At 43.6% G+C, this 26,382-nt stretch overlaps 1 protein-coding gene across 1 annotated transcript in view; it reads right to left on the bottom strand.

The window, feature by feature from the left end:
- Nucleotides 1–26,382, bottom strand: part of TRIO (trio Rho guanine nucleotide exchange factor) — a 189,357-nt gene that overhangs the window by 2,576 nt on the left and 160,399 nt on the right. Inside the window, exons 39-46 of the mRNA XM_077810790.1 lie at nt 22,311–22,558; nt 20,757–20,895; nt 20,333–20,360; nt 13,130–13,292; nt 10,946–11,067; nt 4,313–4,391; nt 3,390–3,590; nt 1,807–1,945 (exon numbers count right to left, since the gene is read on the bottom strand). Of these exons, the coding sequence (XP_077666916.1) occupies nt 1,807–1,945; nt 3,390–3,590; nt 4,313–4,391; nt 10,946–11,067; nt 13,130–13,292; nt 20,333–20,360; nt 20,757–20,895; nt 22,311–22,558 (1,119 nt within the window). The remainder of the gene's footprint in view (nt 1–1,806; nt 1,946–3,389; nt 3,591–4,312; nt 4,392–10,945; nt 11,068–13,129; nt 13,293–20,332; nt 20,361–20,756; nt 20,896–22,310; nt 22,559–26,382) is intronic.

Below are 26,382 nucleotides of genomic sequence, written 5' to 3' on the forward strand. Positions count from 1 at the left end.
TAGCTCCACAAAGTTCCTGCACCATTCTATCAAGCTCCTCAAACAATCCTGCAGCATCCTGCAACATGTGATCATCAAGTTTTAGGTTCTCACACAGTCATGACACAGGAAACACAGTCCTGCCTTAGTTGGCAAAAACTCACAAGAAGAGTTCTGCAGAAAAGCTTCACCGAAAACAGGAACCCTGTAAACCTGCATTTTGAAGACCCAACAACTTTTGACTGATACTGTGTATATAATACTCATTGACTACTTGCCTCTGACACAGAAAAACAACAAACAGCACATATTTGAAGACTGGGGTAGCAAGTTAAAGATTTTTTTTCCCCCAACATAGAAGTGTCCCTTAACATTTACATGCCATTTATTTTACAATATAGAGGCAGCTGAACTGAGCTGAAGTTTAAAATCAGTCTCTTGGAGCCACACTGGAAACCACAGGAACTCTTACAAGCACCTCCTAAAAGCAATGAGGGAAGGTGGAATTTTTATTGTGTTTTGAATTAAAGAAAAGTTACTTACCTGTAACTGGATCTCAAGTAGACCCCCACTCTTGAATTCAGCTGTGCATGCCATACAAACCCAGAAACAACTAGAAAGCTCTGATTTTTTGGGCCCACAACAGCTGTAGATCAAGCCAATTTTTGTAATTAATTTTTTTTGAAGATGAGTAGGAATCTGGGGCATGATGGTACTGCCTCTTTTTTCCTCTTCTTTTCCTATCAAGAATGAAATCTGCAGAACTGAGTTCAAGACCCCTTACAGCTTAGCAGACCCTTCCTGCACAGAGGATCTCTTGATACCAGATTTCCCCATCTAAACCAAAATTGGGTGGGAGGAAGGGCCAGTAACAAGCTTCAAATCCATCTTGAAACCTTCAAGACTTTTTCCATCAAAATGGATCAGATACAAACAGTGAAACCCAGATGGATGGAACAAGAAGAGAAGAATGAGGGGGGATTTGATAGCTGCTTTCAACTACCGGAAGAGGGGTTCCAAAGAGGATGGATCTAGACTATTCTCAGTGGTAGCAGATGACAGAACGAGAAGTAATGGTCTCAAGTTGCAGTGGGGGAGGTTTAGGTTGGATATTAGGAAAAACTTTTTCACTAGGAGGGTGGTGAAGCACTGGAATGGGTTACCTAGGAAGGTGGTGGAATCTTCTTCCTTAGAGGTTTTTAAGGCCTGACTTGACAAAGCCCTGGCTGGGATAATTTAGTTGGGATTGGTCCTGCTTTGAGCAGCGGGTTGGACTAGATGACCTCCTGAGGTTCCTTCCAACCCTGATATTCTATGATATTCTATTCTAACGATCCAGCAGATGCCCTTCACCCAAGCACCTCAGACAGAGTATAAAAAAGAGAAAAGGAGAATTTGGAGCCACAAGAAGAGCAATTCTTGAACCCAATTTGCACAATAGATTCTGTTGTTTCAAGTGGAGAAAACGATATATATAACAAATTCCCCAGGCAAAAACCAAGCAAACAAATCAAGAGTGCATTACACAAAATCTAACGAAAATGGACACGAACAACTAATGAGCAAAACTGGAAGACGCAGAGGAAGTTAAGACTTTCTGTTTCAGTGGCAGAAAACAACTTGGGGTGCATGGGGGGTGGCAATTCCCACCACTTCATATAACCTTGAATGGAGCATTCTATGGCTCAAGGCAAAGGTTGCATGGCTCTCAATGGCCATTCTAGGAAGCCATTTCTAGGAGACCCAAGTTTGTATGTAGCATGCAGCTGCACCCCAGAAATCGCAATCTCTTCTGGTAACACTCCAGGAGTACCATCTGCTCCTCACCTTTAGGTCCAGGTGTGCTATTCTGCAGTTGTGAAGATACTGTACAGCTTCCAGAATCTCTCCCAGATAGAGCCTGATCTTCCCTTCAGTGAGGTTTCCCCATCGCACAACACAGTCTAGAAGGCGACCCTGGTCAGCCCTATTGAAGTACAAGAGTTACATTTCATTGCAACAGTAAAACAGCAACATTTAAAAAACATATTTGCTAATTTTAAAGTTTCAAAAGCATTTTCAAGTTAAACTGTCCTTATCTTCATCAACAGCATCAGTTAATTCACTATTAGTGAATCCTGGCTACCATTACTCACTAGAAGTTTAATCTTACTTTTCTTGAAGTCAAATGACAAATTCGATGCCCCTTGGGATTAATCGGTCTGCATTAATCATGTGGCACCGTTAAGTGAGGATTACTATTCTGAAGCACATTTTGGAAGGGGGTGACTAAAGAAGGAAAAGCAGTATTTCAACCAATAAAAGAAATGCTATAAAACTGTGCAACACTAGCTATTTTTGATGGGTACATTCCTTCTATTGTGAATTTTAAAAAATACTAGTAGAATACAGGCAGTGCAAGAACACTGCTCTAGAACCGACGGCTTTATTCAACTGAAGCTATACCAGGGCAACACAGCTAATCCCAATTCCAGTTTAAGTACTGAAGACCCCTGATGTACTTCACACAGTTTTAATCTACTGACTTTCCACTACATAGACCTGTAAAGATAACCCAGAAAAGCAGCTCACAACAATGTAATAAAAATATTATGGGGCCTCCATTTTTGGTGCCCAGTCTGAGACACTAACATTCAAGATGCCTGATTTTCATAACGTGCTGAAGCACCTAAAACCATTAGTTTCTTTTGAAAGTCTTGGGCACCATGTTCATGTTAGACATGCGGAGAACCTGCATTTTGAACCCTTTTGAATAGTGTGTTAACATACGTACAGATGGAACCTTTAATGCTTGTGCTGCATTTACAAAGAAGAAAAAACCTTAGGAGAATGAGGAGGAGGGTGGAGGGGTGCTGAACAGGGAAGCATGGAATTGTTGACCTAATTAGGATGCTACAAAAAGAACTTCCTCTTCCACCACCCACTACAGCTTATATTGAAATGTGGTAGAATGCAGCTTCAGGAAGAGAGGAACAGCATATGAGATGAGAAGTCCAGGCACATCAGCATTTTAGAACATTTACTCCATCCACATCTCACTCCTGTTCTCACCACACCTAAAGCCACTTACACAATTTCAGAGGGATGCTGTTATGAGGATCATTTCTACATTGCAACGATCCTCCTGTCCCCTCCTTACCAAACCCTTCCGATGGGAACTTGTTTACAGGAGATTTTAGTTGGGGGAACTGGTTCTTGTGAACAGCCAGGGCCTTTGCTTTCCATTATGGACAAGCGGAACATTTCAGTATTGCCATCTCAGAATGTGAGAGTTCCAGGACTTTATGTAAGCACTCTAGAAATTCTGTGAAATCCTAAACTTCTCCAGAATCATTCACAAACTACTACAATACCCAGTTGCATGAAGATTACACATATACATAACATAATGTTACTTAGAGCCCACACACATCTCTAATATTAAGATGTAGCTGGTGGAAGTCTCAAAGGTATCTAGAAGGCCAATGAGCTGGGGATGCTGGAGATTCTGCATGACTCCGAGTTCATGGGTAACCTGGTCTCGTTTCATCAACTTCTTGTTCACAAACTTGGTGGCCACTGCTCGCTTGGTTCCCTTCTGATCACATTTCTTCACAACAGAAAACCTGCCCCTGAAAAACAATTACAAAGGAAAAGAATTAGCTGAGGGCAGTGCTAAAGGACCAGAAACTGTACAAAATTTTATTAGGACAAATGTTATGGCTATGACCAATGGGACATGAGTAGAGTAGAGTAGAATAGTTTGACTACATTCAAAGACTTTAAGTATTATTAATAGTCTAGCAAACTGGTCTTGATAACTAATTAGCAGTTACCAAAAATCTTTTTAAATATCCAGAAAAGTAAAATCCAGAATGTTATCTGTTTTCTAGGGTACTACAACTAAGTAATGCAAATGGATTTTGTTGGAAAGACTAAGATACTTAACTAAGGGAGTGCTGTACAATCTTATGGAGCACTTATGTACAATCATTTGCAGAACCTGCACAATTTTTCATAAAACACAAGCAGTGCATAAACCCTCTAATTTTGCCCATGAATAAAGTTTCAGCATAAACAAAACTGCTTTTGTATTTAAACTATGTCATCTAGTTATGGCAGAATTTTAGCATTATGTTACTTTTTCTTCACAGGGTGAGCAATTCTGTGTTCTGTTTTTGACTCCAACAGTTGATCATTGTGAGAAATAAATGTAAATTTCAAGAAGATTTCATAAAGAAATAATCTGAACCAATGTCATATTTGGACATTTCTCTTCCACCCTTCAGAGACTAACACACACACCGGCTGAACTTTCCAACCTTCACAATGAAATGGCATGGGTAAGTCATACCTGCCAAGTTCAGCCACTTCACTGTACAGGGAATCAAAGTTGTCTTTCCAGATTACCATGATCCCATCACTTCCAGGACCTTAAAGGAAAGACAAGTAGAATTATTTCTAGTACAAAAAATTATTTTCAGCCTTAATTTAAACAACCAATATTAAAAAGGAATACTCCTCAGAATTTCACGACTGCCATGACAACCATAGGACTGTTTCAGGTGGCTGTCGGCCGGACAAACTCTGGAAATCGTGCATTATTTGGGAGTGGATTTTGGAGGAATGAATACTCCTCCATCACGGACTGACCATTGTCTTTTTTTGGTTTGAGACTGGGATGCATATATCCTGGAAGGGTGATAGGCCTGTTTAGTGGTGTCAGTAATTTTCAGGAACCCTTGAGGGATAAGATTGCTCTTCTGATTGACCCCTCCTGATGGTTTGGTAGGACTTCATTTCCATAATGGAGAACAAAATAATATTCTAATGGCCTGTAAATGCCTTTCTCCTCTGGCTTTGTCCTACAAGTCATCACATAAGTGACTTGAAAAAGATGATGCAAGAAGTTGGCTACAGGGCTGGTGACTGAAGTCTCACGTGAGTCTGAAGAATTGTGACAGATTTTAAGGTCACATGCTATAGCCTTGCAGAAATACAGGTGCTCTGTCCTACAACCTAGGAGTTGGAATTTTGTCTTTACGGGCTGGTGAAGCTTAATGGGGAGAGGCACTGAGGCCCCTGTTTATTGAGGCTGTCAGCATTTCCCGCCAAGGAGCTGAGGAGGAATAGGGATGCTGGCTGTCACTGTAAGGCTAATGGTCCAGAAACCAATGCTTGATGCTGCCAGTCTGGCTTACTGTTAACTGGCATTCAGTCTCCCATTTTTGGGCAAGGTCATTAAGAGAGTTGTGGCAGGGACAGTAGCAGTTCCTTGAGTTCTAAGATTTCCTTGATCCTAATTACATCACAGTGTGGGATAGCTAGTGGAAGTGTGGGATAGGTAGTGCAACCAGTGCAACTTCTGATTATTTTATTCTAACTGTAAATAAATTGATGACATTTCCACACTGATTTTTTTTTTTTTTAATCTGCAGCAGCTTTTGATACCATTGCTTATGAAGCTTCCTTCATTGGCTTACAGATCCAGGCAAGGGAGAGAGGAATTGTTCTTGAATGGCTCTGTTCTCATCTCTCCAAGAGCCCAGAAGCTAACTGCGGGCTATCATTCCTCTGTGCTGAGGAAGCGTTCCTGCAGGGTATTACCGTATGGTCAATTGCAATGAAGTGGCTGGAAGCAGGAGTGAGACAACATGGGCAGCAGTGCACTCAAGTATGCTGACAGAACAGTGGAGTAAAACCTATTTAATATATAATTTCAAGCTTGGAAAGGGCTAGCTGGCTGTGACTTATTTGGACAAGTGTGACAATCTTGGTGGGTTTGAAGCAGCAGCCAGAAGAATAGGTGGGATGTATATTGGGGTCCTTTATTGAGGGAGTGAAATTGCCATTTATAAACACAGGTATGTAACTTGGGTGTGTCGTCAGATCCCTGGCTTCTCCAGCATGCCCAAGTTCCAAACACGGATTCTGTGACTTTCCATGACTTTTGAGTGGCTGGTGCAGTTGGCTCCGGGGTTGCCCGAGCAGCTCAGGTAACCCCTGGGCCAGTTGCACTGGCCGCTACTGGGGCAGTCTTGGGCCACCGTCTCCTCCCCCTCCCCAGCAGCAGCAGGAGGAGTTGGGGAGGAGGGGGAGGGCTGGGGCACGGGAGGGGGTGAGGGCTCTGGGTAGCATCTACCTTGGGGGGACTTCCTGGAAGTGACAACATATCCTTCAATCAGCTCCTAGCTCCGCACGCTGCCTCTGCCCCCGCAGCTCCCATTGGCTGCAGTTCCTGGCCAATGGAAGCTGTGGAGCTGGCAGTGTGTGGAGCTGGGAGCTTAGGGACATGTCGGCGCTTCCAAGAAGCTGGATAGGGAGCCTGCCAACCCTCCACACCACCATTAGTACCAGCGGAGGTCCCGGGCTGCTCCCACCCAAGCACCCACGGTGCCTCCTGGAGCACTTGCGCCACCCCCCCCAGACCACCCCCCTCCCCACGCTGCCTCCCTGAGCACCTACAGGCCCCCTCTCGAGGACCTGCAGCACTCCCAAGATTTAGTCAGGGGTATATAGTACAAGTCATGGACAGGTCACAGGGCGTGAATTTTTGTTTACTGCCCATGACTTTTGTTTACTGTCCATGACTTTTACTAAAAATTAGAATGACTAAAATGTAGCCTTAACTATGGCCAAGAGGCCTTTTCCCCCCACAGGTACCTAGTGAGAAAAGCAGGACTTTCCTTTCCAATGAGGAACTAGCCTGCCCCAATTATGCCCACCTCATTATCACCTCAAAACCAGGCTGCTGCAATACACTCAACATTGGGCTACATACACAGACTATTTCAAATCTGAAGATAGTGCAGAATGCCTTGACTGTTTTATTGAAAGGAGTTATGTATCAGGAGCACACGTTATGAGATCTGCATTGGTTGCCAATGCAATTCAGAGTGGTGGTGGTGATGTTGCCTATAAAACCCTAAGTGGTTTGAGACTTGGTGATCTAAGAGGTCACTTATTTCAGAGCCTAGACTTAAGCTTCCAGACACTCTACAAAACTCATCCTTTTTTTTCCCCGCACAGGCTTTGGGGAAGCCCAAGTCTATTTCATAGTCCCCATATTGGCTGGCACATGTGTCAAGGGTAGGATGAGCAGTCCTTTGTTGTATTTCATTTTGTGTTTTATTTTATGGAATGGACAGAGCACAGAATGGGCATCTATAGAGGTTTGTATTGTATTGTATTTGTATTGATTGTATCCAAATCAATGACAAAACATGACCTTGACAATTTAAAAAAATGACTTAAGTAGTTTCAGGTATTTCACCTGCCCAAATCACCTACTAATTTTTGTTTTACCACTTTACTTAATTTTTCATGTTTTTAAAAATGTCTGTTGCTTCCCAACTGCTGGGTGGAGGACCCGTTTTAAAAAAAGGGAAATTTGTTAACAAAACACTGAAACTGTTATGTATGTTCTGTCAAAAGCATAAAGTAAACAAACCAGAAAAAATATTCTCATCTTAAACAGTGACATGTAGCTATAGTAGGTAAAAGATCCTCAAGTAAAACAGTCATTTTTATGTTGCTAGTGTTCCTTTATTCCCCCACATACATGCTTTAAAATATCTGCTTTATTTCAGATCCTGAAGTAAGATACTACTTGAAAGTGTTAGACGGGCCACATAAGAGGATTGTGTGGTTTTTGGATCTGAGAAACGGGAGATGAAGAATTATGCACCACTAAGCATTTGGCCTTCCCTATTTAGAGTGAAAGAGCTTTGAAAAAGAGCTCAAAGGGGACATCTCACTAGTGTTTGATCTCTTGTGGGTTTGAGAAATTCTGAGATGACACAATTTTCGCCCAAAATGGCATTAAGAATACAGACTTAGAAAACGTGATTTCAATACAGATCTCAGCTGGTATTGGTAGCCACTGAGACTGCCAACTGGGACAAGAAAATCACTACAGGATTCTTGACTCACCGGGCCAAGCTGGGAGCCGCTCAAGGAACTAGTAAACTCAACTCTCCCCACACAGGATTACCATCTGTGGGTGCCCCAAACTAGTTCACTTCTGAAATCTGTCCAGCCTTGCTGAGGCTACTGGCGAAGGAATATAAGAATGGCCCTACTGGGTGAGACCAAAGGTCCATCTAGCCCAGTATTCTGCTTTCGACAGTGGCCAGTGCCAGGTGCCCAAGAGGGAACGAACAGAACAGGTAACCATCAAGTGATTCATCTCCTGTCGCTCATTCCCAGCTTCTGGCGAACAGGCTAGGGACACCATTCCTGCCCATCCTGGCTATTAGCCATTGATGAACCTATCCTCCATGAATTTAATTCTTTTTTGAACCCTGTTATGGTCTTGGCCTTCACAACATCCTCTGGAAAGGAGTTCCACAGCTTGACTGTGCGTTGTGCGAAGAAATACTTCCTTTTATTTGTTTTAAACCTACTGCCTATTCATTTCATTTGGTGATCCCTAGTTCTTGTGTTATGAGAAATCACAAACACGACTTCCTTATCTACTTTCTCTATACCAGTTATGATTTTATAGACCTCAATCATATCTCCCCTTAGCCATCTCTTTTCAAAGCTGAAAAGTCCCAGTCTTATTAATCTCTCTCCATACGGAAGCTGTTCCATACCCCATATCATTTTAATTGTCCTTTTCTGAACCTTTTCCAATTCCAGAATATCTTTTTTGAGATGGGGCTACCACACCTGCACACAGTATTCAAGATGTGGGAGTACCATGGATTTAAACAGAGGCAACATATTTTCTGTCCTATTACCTATCCCTTTCTTAATTATTCCCAGCATTCTGTTCGCTTTTTTAACTGCCGCTGCACACTGAGTGGATATTTTCAGAGAACTATCCACAATGACTCCAAGATTTCTTTCTTGACTGGTAACAGCGAATTTAGACCCCCATCACTTTATATGTATAGCTGGGATTGTGTTTTCCAATGTGCATTACTTTGCATTTATCAACATTAAATTTCATCTGCCATTTTGTTGCCCAGTCACAAACAAAGTTGTGAGAGATCCTTTTGAAGCTCTTTGCAGTCTGCTTGGGTCTTAACTTTGGGTCTTAATTTTGTATCATCTGCAAATTTTGCCACCTCACTGTTTATCCCCTTTCCAGATCATTTATGAATATGTCGAATAGGACTGGTCCCAGAACCCCTCAGGGACACCACTATTTACCTCTCTCCATTCTGAAAACTCACCATTTATACCTACCTTTTAACTGGTTACTAATTTCCCTCTTATCCCGTGGCAGCTTACTTTGCGTAACAGCCTTTGGTGAGAGACCTTGTCAAAGGCTTTCTGAACATCTAAGTACACTATATCCACTGGATCCTCTTGGTCAGCATGCTTGTTGACCTTCTCAAAGAATTCTAGTAGATTGGGGAGCCATGATTTCCCTTTACTAAAGCCATATTGACTCTTTCTCAACAAATTATGTTCATCTATATGTCTGACAATATTGTTCTTTATTATAGTTTCAACCAGTTTGCCTGGTACTGAAGTCAGGCTTACCGGCCTGTAATTGCTGTGATCATCTCTGGAGCCCTTTTTAAAAACTGGCATCACATTAGCTGTCCTCCAGTCATCTGGTATGTAAGCTGATTTAAATGATAGGTTACAGATAACAGTTAGTAGCTCTGCAATTTCACATTTGAGTTCCTTCAGAACTCTTGGGTGAATATCATCTGGTCCTGGTGACTTATTGCTGTTTAATTTATCAATTTGTTCCAAAACCTCCTTTATGACACCTCAATCTGGGAGAGTTCCTCAGATTTGTCACGTAAAAAGAATGGCTCATGTTTGGGAAACTCCCTCACATCCTCAGCCGTGAAGACCGATGCAAAGAATTCATTTAGTTTCTCCGCAATGGCCTTATTGTCCTTGAGTGCTCCTTTAGCACCTCGATCGCCCAGTGGCCCCACGGGTTGTTTAGCAGGCTTCCTGCTTCTCATATACTTAAAAAAAAATATTTGCGATTACTTTTTGATTCTTTGGCTAATTGTTCCTCAAATTCTTTTTTGGTCTTCCTAATTGTATTTTTACATTTCATTTGCCAGTGTTTATGCTCCTTTCTATTTTCCTCACTAGGATTTAAATTCCACTTTTTAAAAGATGCCTTTTTGCCATCACTGCTTCTTTTACTTTGTTGTTTAGCCATGGTGGCAAGTTTTTGTTCTCTTACTATGTTTCTTAATTGGGGTATACATTTAAGTTGAGCCTCTATTATGGGGTCTTTAAAAAGTTTCCATGCAGCTTGCAGTGATTTCACTTTTGGCACTGTACCTTTTAATTTCTGTTTAACTAACTTCCTTATTTTTGTGTAGTTCCCCTTTCTGAAATTAAATAATACAGTGTTGGGCTGCTGTGGTGTTTTTCCTGCCACAGGGATATTAAATTTAATTATATTATGGTCACTATTACCAAGCGGTCCAGCTGTATTCACCTCTTGGACCAGATCCTGTACTCCAATTAGGACTAAATCAAGAATTGCCTCTCCTCTGGTGGGTTTCAGGACCAGCTGCTCTAAGAAGCAGCCATTTAAGGTATCAAGAAACTTTATCTCTGCATCCCGTCCTGAGGTGACATGTACCCAGTCAATTTGGGGATAACTGAAATCCCCCATTATTATTACTGAGTGTTTAATTTCAATAGCCTCTCTAATCTCCCTGAGCATTTCATAGTCACTATCACCATCCTGGTCAGGTGGTCGGTAATATATCCCTATCGCTATATATTCTTATTATTAGAGCATGGAATTTCTATCCATAGAGATTCTGTGGTACAGTTTGATTCATTTATAATTTTTACTTCATTTGATTCTATGCTTTTTTTCACATATAATACCACATATCCCGTGAAAAAGATAGACATAAATCACCTCTAAATTTCATGAACTCAGAGGCCAGGGTTTTCTACATACTGTGGATAATGTATAGCCATCCTATGAAACCCAAGACTGCTGGTAATGTTATCAGATGAAAAGAGGCAAAGGAGACAAACCCACCTAAAACTCGAAGACTGGCTGAAGATGAAACCGAACCCATATCATTTGCAGCTATACAGGTATAGATACCATCGTCGTCTGTGGTCACACCAATGATTTTCAAGGATGCTTCTCCTAAATCACTGCAAAACACATTAGAATCAATCAGGGAGTTCCATGTCCTATTTAGAAGTCTCCAGCTCTCAACGCATCTTACATTCAAATTCAGCACTCTTACAATACATGCCCACCAACTCCACTAAATAATGGTATATACTAGCTCTGAGCATTTCAGAGTGACATCTTGCAGACTCACATTAGAATCAAAATCTTCATCTGACAACTGGTCTCCTGTTGGCAAACCCTCTGACGCCTGAAGATCAAGAATTTCCTTTTTCTCCTGCCATCCTGAAGTCCCCATTTTGTAGCAACTTTTGTGTCAGAGAGTCCCCTATGGAACCATTTAATGCTGCCCTCCTCTGGCAGAGAGATCAGTACAACCCTCCTTCCCAAACACTCAGGAGTACTGTTGTTGTCACTCCATCACCAGGCTGGCCACGGGACAAATTTGAGTGTCATCCAATTGCTTAAAACATAACGAAACTTTCTGCCACAACATTTGCTTGACTATCTAGTGTCAGGAAAACACTGGATTTTATTTTATTTTTAAAAGGACTAGCAACATTTAACTAGTCTTACTCTCAGTTCATTCAATCACCACCTCTGTGTTTAAAAAAAAAAAAGGTCACCAAAAATAAGTGAATTTAGTGACTCTGAAATAGAGAACTAATAACTATAGCTTGAGTCAGGTGTCAGCACTGTATCAGCTTCTCATTCAGGTCTGACACTGAACCTCAGCCCTGCAAAACCTCTTCTATTCCAGCTTTATGCCTCTCTGGAGCAGAGATTGTGTTTGGTGGAAAGGACAAACATCTAACTAGCAGAAAATTTCACTTCTGCATTCCAATTTTTACTTGCTATTATTGCAAGTACCACTAAAGTTTCCAATAACTGAAAGTTTATTCAATAAACACCTCACTATTATTTCCTCTTTATTTGTTCAGGATATTTACTTTGTGCATTTGACAGCACTTTGTGTGTAACCAGTTAGACAGTTCTCCCAGTTGGTGTGGGTCTCTAACAGCAGCAGGGGAGAAGAAAACAATAAATAAATTAGGAAAGAGTGATAGAGTCACAACAATTGCCAGGCAGACTTAAGCAGATGCAATATCTTAAACTTCTTTTAACTGATTTTTTCAAAATTGGCTACATTTGACCCTTAAACTCTAACCCCTTGTTTTGAAATCAATGATGCTTAGATAGTGGTCCCCCAACTTTTTACCTTGCATGCCCCCTCCCACCTCTGGGGCCAGGAGAAGGGCCATGGCCCAAGGGCGGGGGAGAGGAGATACATGGACGGGGTAAAGGGGCCAAGGCTGGGGCCACAGCTGAGGGCACGGCTGAGAGCAGAGCCTCGGCTGGGGCCCTGGGAGCGAGGCCAGCAGCCAGGGCACCGGGGTGGAGCTCTGGGCACAAGGCCAGTAGCCCTGGCACCGGGGGGGGCCTGAAACCAGGGCTGAGCCAGGAAAGAAGATAGGTGGCACTCCCTCCCCCACCTCCTGTGCGGGCTGGCCCAGGCCCCAGATGCACTCCCCCAAACATTCCTTCATGCCCCCTAGGGAGGCACGCAACAATTTGGGGACCTCTGGTTTAGATAAAGAGCCAGAGCCCTTCCAGCAGTGACTCCTCTGCAGTTTCACAAAGACATGAAACATTTCATACAAAACCTTTAGATCAGCTACACTCCATTACAATTCCCTGCAGTCCTCCTCTAGAACTCCTACAGAACAAATCCTGCATTAATGCTGCTTGCTGAGACTATGGTTTATTCCTGAGATTTTCAAGAAGCGTGAAGATACCTCTAATGCCCTTGTCCAAAACAAACATACACTCATCCACACCCAACACTGTATGATTTCTGGATTAGCAGCAAACTGGAGGATTGGCAGCTAAAGCCTATTATGTGCAGTCAAAGCACAAACAGGAATTTGAACTCCATTATTTATTTTGGGGGGTGGGGGAGGGAATGGAAAAAGTAAAATGGGACTGAAGGCAATGCCCCACACTTTCAAGAAAACAAGTCATTCTGCTCTCCACAGAACTCTCTCCTTCAGAATGCTGAAACAAGCGAACACACTACTGTACCTGTATGAAATGCTGTAGTGACTGTCATTGCTTAGGGTGTTATGATCAGGACCCTTCCAAGTTACTGAAGCTTTCGGGCGACCACAGACTTTACACCTAAAAACGATGGTCTCTCCTGTCTCACATGTGACCTCACCCAACGGTATTATAAACTCTGGGGGAACTGCAAAAGGAAAAGTAATTACAATAAGTGGACTGAAGTTACCACCCTTTCATCCTGCCCTCCCATCATTCCAAGATAAAGCACTGTATTTACAAGTTTGGGGCCTTTCCCTCTCCCCTTGAAATACTTATTCTACATGTCCAATTGAAGCCTATAGTGTCAAGTGGTTAGACCAAGCAACGGGGACTCCGCAGAGTTCTAATCCTTAGTCACCCATTCTCTGCATGAACTTGGGCAAAACATTTTGCCCTTGTTATTCCTTATGCTACCCACAGAGATCTAACTGAAAACTAAACACTATCTGAGGTGAGTTTCCTGAGTAAATGCTACAGCGAGTGATCTAAATGGATGTGCTGAGGTTTTGGGTTTTTTAAAAGAAGTGTTAGCATGTGTAACTCCATTCATCTGAAACCAAGTCCAATCTAATGTCAGGATGAGCCTGAGTAACCCTGAGGAATGAGAAGGGATGAGAAGGTTACTCACCTTGTGCAGTAACTGAGGTTCTTCAAGATGGTGGTCCCTGTGGGTGCTCCACTTTAGATGTCTTGGCACACTACACTTCTAGTCGGAGACTTGTGATAGCAGTGCCCTGGTTGGCTGCGCACGCGCGGCAGCCATCTTACGCTGCTCCAAGCAGCTACCCCATGAGCACAGCCAACCGCCACCCGGTTCCTTCTCTACCCCAGAGGATCAAGCCGGAACTCTGAAGCAGAGGGGAGAAGGGTGGGAGCACCCACAGGGACAACCATCTCGGAGAACCTCAGTTACTGCACAAGGTGAGTAAACCTTTTCTTCTTTGAGGAGTGTCCCTGTGGGTGCTCCACTTTAGGTGACTGAAGAGCAGTGCCCCTCGGTGGAGAGGAGGGGCTTCGTAGTTGATGTATGTACAGTGAAGAGCACCGATAGACTGAAGTGAGCGTCTGCAGCTGACTGCTGTTCCAGGGCATAGTGTTTGGTGAAAGTATGGTGCGATCCCCAGGTAGCTGCTTTACAAATATCAGTGACAGATACATGTCTGAGAAAGGCTATGGATGTGGACATAGCTCTAGTGGAGTGTGTGCAAAGTCCAGAAGGAGCTTGCAGATTGTAATTTTGGTAACATATTTTGATACAATTAGAGATCCATTTAGAAAGTCTCTGGAAATGGTTTGGCCTCTTGATCGTTCTGTTGTGGATACGAATAGCCTGGATGATTTTCTGAATGTTTTTGTTCTCTCTACATAGAATGCCAGCACTCTGTGGATGTCTAGCGTGTGAAGGGATGCCTCCTTGTTGTTGTCGTGTGGCTTGGGAGAGAATACAAGTAAGTAAATGGATTTATTGAGATGGAAGAGGGAGGCAACCCTGGGTATGAATTTAGGGTGTGGGCATAGGATGACTTTGTCCTTGAGGAATGTGGTATAAGGTGGTTGTGCCATTAGGGCACCCAAATCTCCCACTCTTCGTGCTGATGTGATAGCTACTAGAAAGGGAAACTTCCTGGATAAGTGTAGGAACAAGCAGGTCACTAGTGGTACAAAGGGTTTGCCTACGAGGGCAAAGAGAACAAGGTTGAGGTCCCACATAGGGGTCGAGTCTGTTAATGTGTGGTAAGTATTCTCTATACCCTTGAGAAAGCACTTAGTCAGTGGATGGGTGAAGACCGTGAGTCCGTCCACCTTGTCGTGAAAGGTGGTGATGGCTGATAAGTGCACTCTGAATGAGCTAGTCGAGAGGCCAGATTTTTTGAGTGTCAATATGTAATCAAGGATAGTGGGTAACGGGGCCAACTGTGGAATGATTTGCTTGTCTCGGCACCAGATGGAGAATCTTTTCCACTTGTGTGCATATGTTTTTCGTGTGGAGAGACATCGGCAGTTAAGTAGAATGTTTTAGACCTCCTTGGAACAGCGTAATTGGAGTTCTGTCATCCCTGAATTAGTCATGCGTAGAGACAAAGTGTTGGAATGTTGGGGTGACAGAGGTATCCTGTGTCCACAGGTGAGGCAGGAGGAGAAGGGTTCGTGATCTGACAGCCACTGGGGTCTGGTATGGGAACCAAGTTGGTATGGGCCATGTTGGTGCAATCAAGATGACTCTGGATTTGTCTTGTCTGATCTTGTGAAGGACATGATTCAACAGGGGGATCGGGGGAAGGCATACAAGAGCGGGGCCTCCCATCTGATGAGGAAGGCGTCTCCAAGAGAGTTGTGTCCTGGTCCCGCTCTGGAGCAGTATTGTGGGCATTTGGCATTGTGGGTTGTGGCAAAACGGTCTATTGAGGGGAATCCCCATTGTTGGAATATAGTTTGCAGAATTTGTGCTTCTAGTTCTCACTCATGTGTCCATGAGAAGTTCCTGCTGAGGTTGTCTGCTGTGGCATTCTGGTTTCCAGGCAGGTAGGATGCCGTGATGTGTGTTGTTAGAGATGCACCATTGCCAGAGGCAGACTGCTTCTGTGCAGAGCAGGTAAGATCGGGCCCCTCCTTGGCGATTTATATAAAACAGTTGCCAAGTTGTCCGTGAGAATCTGGACAGTTTTGTTGCAGATCGGGGGAGAAAGTGATGGCAGGTATTTTGAATTGCTTGGCGCTCCAGTAGATTTATGTGGAGATTTGACTCCTCTAGGGACCATTGGCCCTGGATGGTGTTGTCGGCCACGTGTGTCCCCCATCCTACCAGAGAGGTGTCCATGGTGACAGTGACTGATGGGGTTTCCCTTTGGAAGGGAAGGCCTCAGCAGACATTTGTTTGTTTTGTCCACCATGTGAGCGAGTCTTTCACTCTGCTGGGTATTGTAAGCAGTCTGTTGATTGGGTGTGTGTGAGCAATGTATACAGTGCAAGCCAGGTTTGTAGACATCTCAGATGCAGCCTAGCTTGTTTCATGACAAAAGTGGTAGCCAGCATGTGTCCGAGAAGTTGTAGGCACGTTCTGGCGAACGTTTGTGGGCTGTGTCTTACTGTTGTGATTAGGTTTTGTGACAAAGTTCCTCCTCTACCTTGGTGGGTCTTGTGCTTATTGGCGGATTTGCTCGCCTTGGAGCTTCACGGCAGCCCTTAGCTTGGCTGTTTTCGAGAACCCACAGTCCAGGTAAACTCCTCCTGTGTCTGACCAGGAGTTGGGAGGTTTGGGGGGAACCTGGGCCGCCCTCTACTCCGGGTTCCAGCCCAGGGCCCTGTGGAATGCAGCTGTCTAGAGTGCCTCCTGGAATAGCTGTGCAACAGCTACAACTCCCTGGGCTACTTCCCCATGGCCTTCTCCCAACACCTTCTCTCACCACAGGACCTTCCTCCTAGTGTCTGATAATGCTTGTACTCCTCAGTCCTCCAACAATATGCGTTCTCACTCTCAGCTCCTAGCGTCTCTTGCTCCTAGCTCCTTACATGCACACCACACACTGAAGTGAGCTCCTTTTTAAACCCAGGTGCCCTGATTAGCCTGCCTTAATCGATTCTAGCAGCTTCTTGATTCGAACACCTGCAGCCAATCAGCTTGTCTGTCTTAATTGTCTCCAGAAGGTTCCTGATTGTTCTGGAACCTTCCCTGTTATCTTACCCAGGGAAAAGGGATTTACTTAACCTGGGGCTAACATATCTGCCTTCTATTACTCTCCTGTAGCCATCCGGCCCGACCCTGTCACAGTTTGTTAAGGGGTAGCCGTGCTGATGCCATGACACAGTCGAGGTGTGCCCTTATAAAAGTCCAGTTGTTGGGTTGGGGTCAGGGTGGATTTCTGTCGGTTGGTTTGTAAATAGGGTTAGGTTTGTGAACTGCCTCATCGTATGTCGGTGCTTTCAGCAGGCAGTCGTCTAGATAGGGGAATATGGTCCCACCCTACTTGCGAAGATGTGCTGCTGCAATGGCAAGTACTTTGGAAAAAAACCTTGGGGCCGTAGAGAGGCCAAAAGGAATATCTTGTATTGGTCGTGTAGGCTGCCCAGAGTGAATCGTAGGAATCTCCTGTGCAGGGATACAGATTCCAAGTGTCCCTCGTGTCACACAGGAGTCCTTCAGGGTGTTTAAGGAGACGTCTGTGCTCTCTGCAATCAATTTCTTCCCCTCAAAAGGTAAGTCCTCTACTGTTGCCTGAACTTCCCTGGGGAAGCCGGAGAGATGGAGCCATGAAGCCCTCCGCATGACAATCGACGTGGCGATGGAGCAGGCTGCTGTGTCAGCAGAATCCAGAAAAGCCTGCAGAGCAGTTTTGGTGATGAGGAAATCTTCTGCTATATCGGCTTTATATTGTTCTTTTTTGTCACCTGGGACGTGGTAAATAAAAGATGACATCTGAGAAAAAAAATGTTGTGCGTGTACTTGTCCAGTAATGCAGAATAGTTTGCTATGTGCAACTGGAGGGTCGCTGATGAAGAGGCTTTCCTGCCAAAGAGGTCTCGGTGTTTCCAATCTTTATCATAGGGGTGGTTTTGGTTTGATGTTGCTTCCCCCTTTGATTAACTGCCTCTACCACCAATGAGTTTGCAGTAGGGTGAGTAAACAAAAACTCAGCTCCTTTAGCCGGCATGTAGTACTTCTTGTCAGATCACTTACAAGAAAGTAGGGCTGTGGCTGGAGTCTGCTATACGGTTTTTGCTGGGGCCATGATGGCAGCATTCATGGGTAGTGCTATCTTGGCTGATAGAGAAGTTTGCAATGTGTCTGTCAGCTTATGTTGAGTCTCTGGTAACTCAGCCAATGAGATGTCTAATGAATCAGCTACTCTTTTAAACAAATCCTGAAAGGATTTGAAATCATCTCCCAATGTGGGGGGAGGTGGCATTATTGTTTCGTCTGGAGATGAAGTTGGGATGGTGTCACCCTCCGGCCTGTCCGCAGATTCTTCAGCTTCCTCCTCCAGCAGTCCTGGGGAAGCTGGAGCAGATGGAGATGATCACTGTGTCCTGGACCTGGGTGGATTGGATGGCTGGGTATCCTGGGCTCTGTATAATACCCAGGGGTCCCAGTATGACCACTGCAGTGGGAAGGCCATGGGAGAAGACACCCTTGTGAGGGCTGCCAACCCACGCCCTGTGGGTCCAGGTTTAGGAGAGGAGTGATGAGGTGTGCCCACTCTTGTCTCCACTTCCTCCTCTTCATCACTGGAGAGAGGAGGGGCAGAGTCAGCGAGTGTCGCGATAAAGCTTGGCCCTGACTCTGGCCAGGGTGCCATCGGTACCGAAGAGCAGGTGGAAGCAATGAGGAGGTCTGCATGGCTGACAAACTGTTGAGGTACCGGGAGACTCGGTGCCAGCAGCACAGGCAAGCTCAGGCTGGGAACCAGAGGGAGCATCGGTGCTGCAGACTTGTCATGTTGTATTGGTGCAGCAGGTGGCACCAGAGTGCGGCGCTGTGCCTGAGGTTTCCAATGAGGCTTAGTTTTGCTGCTATGAGAGTGAGACCGCAGAGGGTCTTTTGCTCCTCAGGATGTCTCGGTACTGGACGGGCCCAGTGCCTCGTGGTCCAGTGCTCTGGGTGCTGTTGATACCGAGGCAGTTTTTGTGTTTGGGGATTGCTTTTTTGGAGGTGAATCCTGGTGTGGCGAGGAGTGAGACCACTTTTTTGTGGCTTTGGTAGGACCAGGGTCCTTAGCAGTCATTTTTGAAGAGGACCCCATATCTGAGGCAGCTGAAGGTGAGAACTGGTGAGGTGGCGTCTTGGACTCGGGGTCGGAGGGATCTCTTCATCATTAAAAGTTTTAATGGGAGGTCCCTGGCCTTTCTTGTCCACGCTGTGAGTTTCTTGCAGTGGGGACACGTTTGGGTAACGTGTGTCTCCCTCTGCAGGCAACGGACACACTGCGATTGGCCGTCAGTCACTGGTATTGAGAGTCTGCAGGTCAGACAGCACTTGAGACCTGCAAAGCCCAGCATGTCTGAGAGGCTAGCTGAATGAAAAATGGGAACAGTCCCGGTCTAATGCCTCTTTGGCGGCTGCCTGCCAGAGGCAGGGACAAAAATGGGAAAGTTTTTTTTTTTTTTAATGTGAAAATGAAAGAAAAATGAATGGAGAGAGAAACAATCGGGAAAATTAACTGAGAAAAGGGCAGAGATGAAAGGAATATGAGAGTACATAGGCCACTGCCATCGTTCTGACTGAAACCAAGGGCAGTAGAGAAGGAACTGGGTGGCGGTTGGCTCCGCGTGTGGGGTGTCTGCTCGGAGCAGTGCAAGATGGCTGCCGCACATGCATGGCCAACTGGGGCACTGCTACCACAAGTCTCCGACTAGAAGTGCAGGGCACCAAGACACCCGAAGTGGAGCACCCACAGGGACACTCCTTGAAGAAGAAACCTAAAGGTACCTATGAAATTATGTTCTCTTCAAGATCTGGGCCTTGCCAGAGCAATCCATGTATTTATCACCTCACAACTGGATTACTGAATAGAGTTTATATCTGACGATCACTCAGAAGCCGGAGCTGGTGCAGAATGCTGTACTCCATCCAATATGTGGATGTTAGCAAAATTCAGCAAACACACAGGTTTTCTGTTTACTCGTAGGTCTGATCAGCCCTTGCATTTGAGGTGCTCTTGTTAATATTCCCTAGATTTAAAGGTGAGGAAATGGAGGCAGGGCATTCTTGGGGGAGGGTTCTCAGTTCTAGATCTTGTTTCCCCCCCGCCCCCCATCTCCAACACAGCGTGGATTTTACAGGCCTTCTGTGTTCAATACAAGACCCATCTCTTTTTTCAGGTGTAAGCCATACTGGGTAGGGAGAGGAAAAGAGTGGGTGGGAATCTGTTAGCAGTGGTGTCTTTGCCCATTTCTTAAAGGTATGTTACACAGTACAATATGTATTTGTGGATATATGCCCAAAGTTCCAAGATAATATCACAGCACGTACTTCAGGAACTGCCTCCCTTCTCCAAAAAACCTTCAAGTTTTTAAGACACAATACAGTCAATTCCTGATGTGTGTCACATCAAGCAAGTGACTATTTCTGGTGATGAAACAATGAGGAGTGGTTTCTCCTATACTCAGAATCACATCAGCAGATACAATGCAAAGTATGTTTTCCTCAAACTATGGTTACGATGGCTTTTAATTATTAGAACAACTTACCATCATAAATGTAGTTGGGGTTGAGAAGCTGAAAAAGAGAGAAAGTGAAATAATTAATTCTTTCAAGTAACATTCTTAAAACTAATATTATTTCCAATGGTCTAAAATGAAAACGCTTTAGCATGGTGATGGGTTTTAGCCATACCCACAAAAGCACAGAAGCAGCTGCAACTCAGTGTTTTGGCACCCATACCACTTTCCCCATATTCACTTTGGAACGGCCTCACAGCCCCAAACTGGAGGATCACTTCCACAGGCTCTGAATTTGGAGAAACAACATGAAGAACCACACACACTGAGCCAAATTCCTCCTTGGTCTAATGCCACTCAGGTCAATGCTGTTACACAAGAGACAAATTTGACCCATTATTTTAACTTACCCCACAGGCTCATTTTTGAAATACCATATCCTTGTAGCATTTACCTTCACGGAAACCTTGTTGGCAAGTCCTTCTCGGGATTTGCGATAACCATTTTCTAGCTTGCCTTCCCTTTTGCCGTCTTTATCTTTTTTCTCAGATTTCTTCCTTAAACGGAGTGCTGTGTGCCAAGATGTTGACTTCCTGAAGGCAGAACATTAACATTTTGTTCAACTCTTTTGAGCTCTCAGCAGGGCATTGTGCTGTTTAACTTCACTGGAAAATTTTAATGTTTGTAAATATCTAAGAGAAAAGATTGCAGAGTCCAGTCCTGTTGAGTATGGGAGCTGTAAAGGAAACTCACAAAATATCTTCAAGAAATCTTAGATTTCCTGGTGACCCTCTAAGCTAAAAGTATCAATTTTGATCTCAGTGTATTTCTGCAAAAAATTACAAAATTAAAGGATGCAGGGTAAGTATAAGAGACATTTTGCCTTTGTTTAAAACTGTAGACAAAATGAAAGATCAATGAGAAGCGTTGTAATGTATGGAATCTTACCTATGAAGCGAAGTCTTTCATAAAATCATGGAAACTGTCAGTCAAATACAGCAATGGCCCATCTGTCCTGTCTCCAAGCACAGGTGCCGTTTTTTCAAAGTGATGGGGGGTGCTCGACCCCCCATCTCTGCCCCCACTCCACCCCTTCCCCCAAAACCCCATCCGGCCCCTTCCTGCCTCCATGCCACCCCCACCCCCAACAGCACCATGTCCTCGCTCCTCTCCCCCAGCCTCCTGAACGCCACGAAACAACTGTTCACGGCGGGCGGGAGGTGCTGGGAGGGAAGGGGAGACTCTGGTTTGTGGGGCCTGCCAGCAGGCTGGAACTACTGTGGGGAGCTGATAGGGGGCTGTTGACGGTTGCTCAGCACCCGCCATTTTTTCCCTGTGGACGCTCCAGCCCCGGAGCACCTATGGAGTCGGTGCCTATGTCTCCAACACTGATCAATGACAAATGTTTCAGATACAAATGTAAACCCCCCCATAAATCATCCAATTTTCCAATACTACAGTATGGGGAGAAATATACTTTCATGCCAACAACCATCTTTCTGCTTTAAAGCATAAGAACTGGCAGCCCTGGTAATCTCATTCTAATTGGTGTAACTATAGTTTATTATTCTTATTAATAGAAATGCCTAATTCTTAATAAATTATTCCATTTAAAGTTTGCCTTAATTTCCATTTCAGGTCTCTTGATTCTTTTATTATGGGAAAGGTTAAGTTTGAGTGCATAATTAGTCTTCTTTCAGTAACATTAGGTATCATTTCAGGAGAGCTAAATAGCATTTGTAATAAAGAAAATACTTGCATGGGTTTCTTAAACATTTCTATCATAGCAAATTTCCAACCTATAAATCAGTTTTACTGACACTAAGATACACCAAATATTTTCCAGGAATTCATCACACGTGAGGTCCATTTCCTTCTGGAAGTTCACAAAAACTTTTAGTTTAGAAGGCTCAAATCCTGATTTAATTGTAAATCTTTTTACAAAATGCTCAAGTAACATAAAATATGTGCAAACCCTCTTCTCTTCTGAAGAAACCCAGACACTCACTTGATTGTTCCATCATGGTTGTCAATGATGACTGCACTGGTATGCCCCAAGACATAGCCGGGAATCCAGCCCTCGGCTGCAGGGCACTGGTCAGTGGCGGCTCTGAACACCAAAAACATGTTCTGTTGGTTGCTGGCTAGAATTTGCACGACCTCTCCTTGGTAGACATTTATCTCATCCTCCTTCACTGCCGTGTAGTCGTGTGTCACCAGCATGGTGGAGATATTGCTACTGCTGCTACTTTCACTCTGTAGGTATTAATGGGATAGGGACAGAGAGGGGAGGGGAAAAAATGGGATCAAGTTTAGAGCTCACACAGAGGACACTTAAGATTACATTGTGCTGCGACACTAAACAATCTGTATTCCAAAGAGTTTATCTGTCTTTTTGAACATGCCTGGTCAACTGTATCTTTGTCATTTACACAAATAAAATATACTATTACCTGCCATTACAGAAAGCTGATGAAGAAATGGGGATTTCCCCCCACATTTGTTACTTTTATTTATCATTCTATGGATCCCAGTTTTATTGAAGCCTCAGGGCACCCCTTTTTACTACCTACAGAAGCAAACGACAGTACATGGGATTATCCATTGGGAGGCATTATAAATCACAATTTGAAAGAGAGACCGAAAATTAAGGCTAGGACCCAACCTAATCAAAGCTGGGAAATTCAGCCTTGAAGCAGATGATCGTTCTCACCTTGCTCCATTTGTTGGATCTTAGGACAGTAGCCCAATCTTGCATATTACATATAATAAGGTACAAAAGGGCAAAATGAACTGGCTTTTGTTAGTGTTTCTCAAAAATCTTAATGCTTGACAGTTTAGTCTGTTAAAGACTAACAGATTTATTTGGGCATAAGCTTTCGTGGGTAAAAAACCCACTTCTTCAGACGCATGGGCCATTTATGTTAGTCTTTAAGGTGCCACCGGACTCCTCCTTGTTTTTGTGGATACAGACTAACACGGCTACTCCCTGATACTTTGTGCATTTTTTTAATTCTTTATTTTTAAATGCGCAGGATGAGATAAATTAGCTACTTTTTAGGTATTTAAAAAAAAACACAAAAAAAACAGGAAAAACAGATCATTAATTGACCCATTTATAGCTACCCTACAGTTGGAGGTCTTTTTTCTCATATTCTATCAGTAAGTACAACCATTATAAGTGTGTGTAGTTACAAGCATGGACTCAACATTGTATGGGTATATCTGAATTTTTTGCCTTTCTCCTTAATAAGCATTGGTAACAAATGTTGTAATGACTGATCAATAACTCATATGATGTAAATCACACTATCAGCCATGAAAAGTTATCTGTCTTGACAGTGGTCCCACCTGAAAACTCAGGTCTAGCTATTACCTCTTGTGACTACCTTATGCTTCTTTCTGAAATTTTAATGAATGTCAACATGCAATTTCTCATCAGACTAACAAACCAACTCCATATAGCTTGGCCCTGAACATCCAGTTTCCTTAGGAAGGACTTAAAGGTAAGCCAACCTGTAAACTGGGGGACTGGATGATTCCGGGGAATAACAATGTGGCGTAAGTGTTGGTGCTCTGAATGTATCTTAAGTCGATGACTATTATCACTACCACCACCCAATGGCTGGTCAATAGCTCAAAGACATTAAGCTGATGGTGAAAAGTGCATCCAACAGAAAATGCACCCTGTGCTGGGAGTCTCAGTACAGAGGGCAAGAATTCAACTGTCTCCCCATTATTATTATTATGCCACTCCTATCTGATAATCAATATCACCTGTAACTGCAAATGAAAAGAAAATGGACCACAATCTGCTCAGTTACATCAATGTCAAGTTTCTTCAGATTTATACCAGTGTAAATGATAGTTTGGCCCAGTGTTTAATACGTGGTTGTGGTCAGAAGAGTAAAGCCTGCTCGAATGGCACCTTCTTACCCAACACACCTGCTCCTGATGTATATTCTGAGTCATCACTGTTGGCAGCATGGTTCCACGCACAGTGCACTGGGCTGGGAGTCAGGACACTTGAGTTCTATTCCTGGCTCTTCCATCTACCAGCTGTGTGACCATGAGCAAGTCACCACACCTCTCTGTGCTTCTGTTTCTCTTAACACTTTTGTGTGTGTCTACTCTATTTTGAATTCAAGTTCTTAGGGGTAGCAACCAGCTGTGATTATGTGTTGGCACAGTACCTAGCACAGCTGGGGACTTCAGGCACTACTATAATACCTTAGTATTACCTGTAATACTGCTCTGGTGATTAAAGTGGGTATGTACTGCATTTCACTCCTATTATCATGACAGAGCGCACACACCTCTGGGTGAGGGAACAGGATTTTATTCTGGGCTGCATACCCCCAATAAGATAATTAACTGAATTCCAGTTAACTGTCTTTGTATTACAGTTAACAATGTTCAAGACAAAAAGAACCCAGCTTGACTCCCCCACCCTAGGGAGAGTCAATGGTCCCTGTAAATGGCATGTCTGAGGAGGGAGCATCTGCAACTGCCTGCCTGGACTGGGAGTGTGCACAGCCAGCCAAAGGGAGAGTCAGCACATAGAAATCCTCCTAGCAGTTCCCCTAATACCAGTAGGGAGCATCTTCAGATTTTTATGCCAGCCTAGGAATGTGCCCATCATATCTACAAAGGCAGGGAAATCCATCTAATTTCCAGGCTAGTCAATGTATGAACACAAATGCCCAGCCCCAGTAGGGAGCATCCATAAATTCCAACATGGTCAGATTAATATATTCCAAGGCCACAAGGGACCATTGTGATCATCCATGGAACACAGGCCAGAGAACTTTCCCAGAATAATTTTGAGAGCATATCATTTAGAAAAACATCCAATTGTTTTAAAAATTGTCCATGATTGAGAATCCACCACAACCCTGATAAATTGTTCCAAATGTTAGCTTCCCTCACTTTTAAAAATTTACGCCTTAATTCCATTCTGAATTTGTTTAGCTTCAACTTCCAGCCACTCGACTGTGTTATACCTTTCGCTGCTAGACTGAAGAGCCAATTATCAAATATTTGTTCCCCATGAAGGTACATACAGACAGTAATCAAGTCACCCCTCAAATCTTCTCTTTGTTAAACTAAAACAGATTGAGTCCCTTGAGTCCACCACTAATCAGGCATGTTTTCTGACCCTTTAATTATTCTTGTGACTCTTCTGTAAACCCTTTCCAATTTATCAAAATCCTTGAATTGTGGGCACCAGAACTGGACAGTTTTCCAGCAGTGGCTGCATCCGTGCCAAGTACAGAAGTAAAATAATCTCTCTACTCCTACTCAAGATTACCTTGTTATCATCCATAACTCTGCTGGCCATAGATTTCTCCTTGTGTCCCTTTGCTTTCCTTATCAATCTTCTACAATTCCTAATTTCTGATTTATATTCATTACTATCAACTTCCCCTTTCTTCCATTTGCTATATATTATTTTTAATTTTTTTATAGCTGCCTTCACTCCCATTCTGTACCAGGTAGTTTTTCTTTTCCTTTTTTTAACCAATATGGCCTTCTTTCTTGATTGTGGCTTTTTGGAAATCTAGTTACATGTTCTTAAATAATTCCCAATTATCATTCACGTTTCTGATTAAGTTCTACCGCCCAGCCGATTTGGCTTTTAATTGTTTTCAGCTTTGTGAAGCTGGGCCTATTAAAGCATCAAATACACATTTACTAGTGACTTTATTCTGTTTGCACATTATAAATGTGATCAAGTCATGATCATTTGTATCTAAGTTACCTCTAATTTTTAGTTCTGTGATCAGTTCCTCTTTATCTGTCAAGAAGAGGTCTAATATAGAATTCCCCCATGTTGGATGCAACACTTTTTGAATTAGGACATTGTCATAATATTTAGAAATTCCAGGGATGTTTTAATACTGGCAGCAAGACACCCCGAGAATATGTCACTTAAACTGAAGTCCCCCATGATCATGCAGCTTTTCCCCCTATTCATTATATATGGATGTGCAAGAAGCTGGCCATCCTGTTCAGGGGTCTGCAGCAGACACCAACTAATACCCCATTTTGTGCTTTATCTGATAGGACATTGATCCATA

This window comes from Eretmochelys imbricata, chromosome 2 (genome assembly GCF_965152235.1).
Source record: "Eretmochelys imbricata isolate rEreImb1 chromosome 2, rEreImb1.hap1, whole genome shotgun sequence".
NCBI classification, from domain to species: domain Eukaryota; kingdom Metazoa; phylum Chordata; order Testudines; family Cheloniidae; genus Eretmochelys; species Eretmochelys imbricata.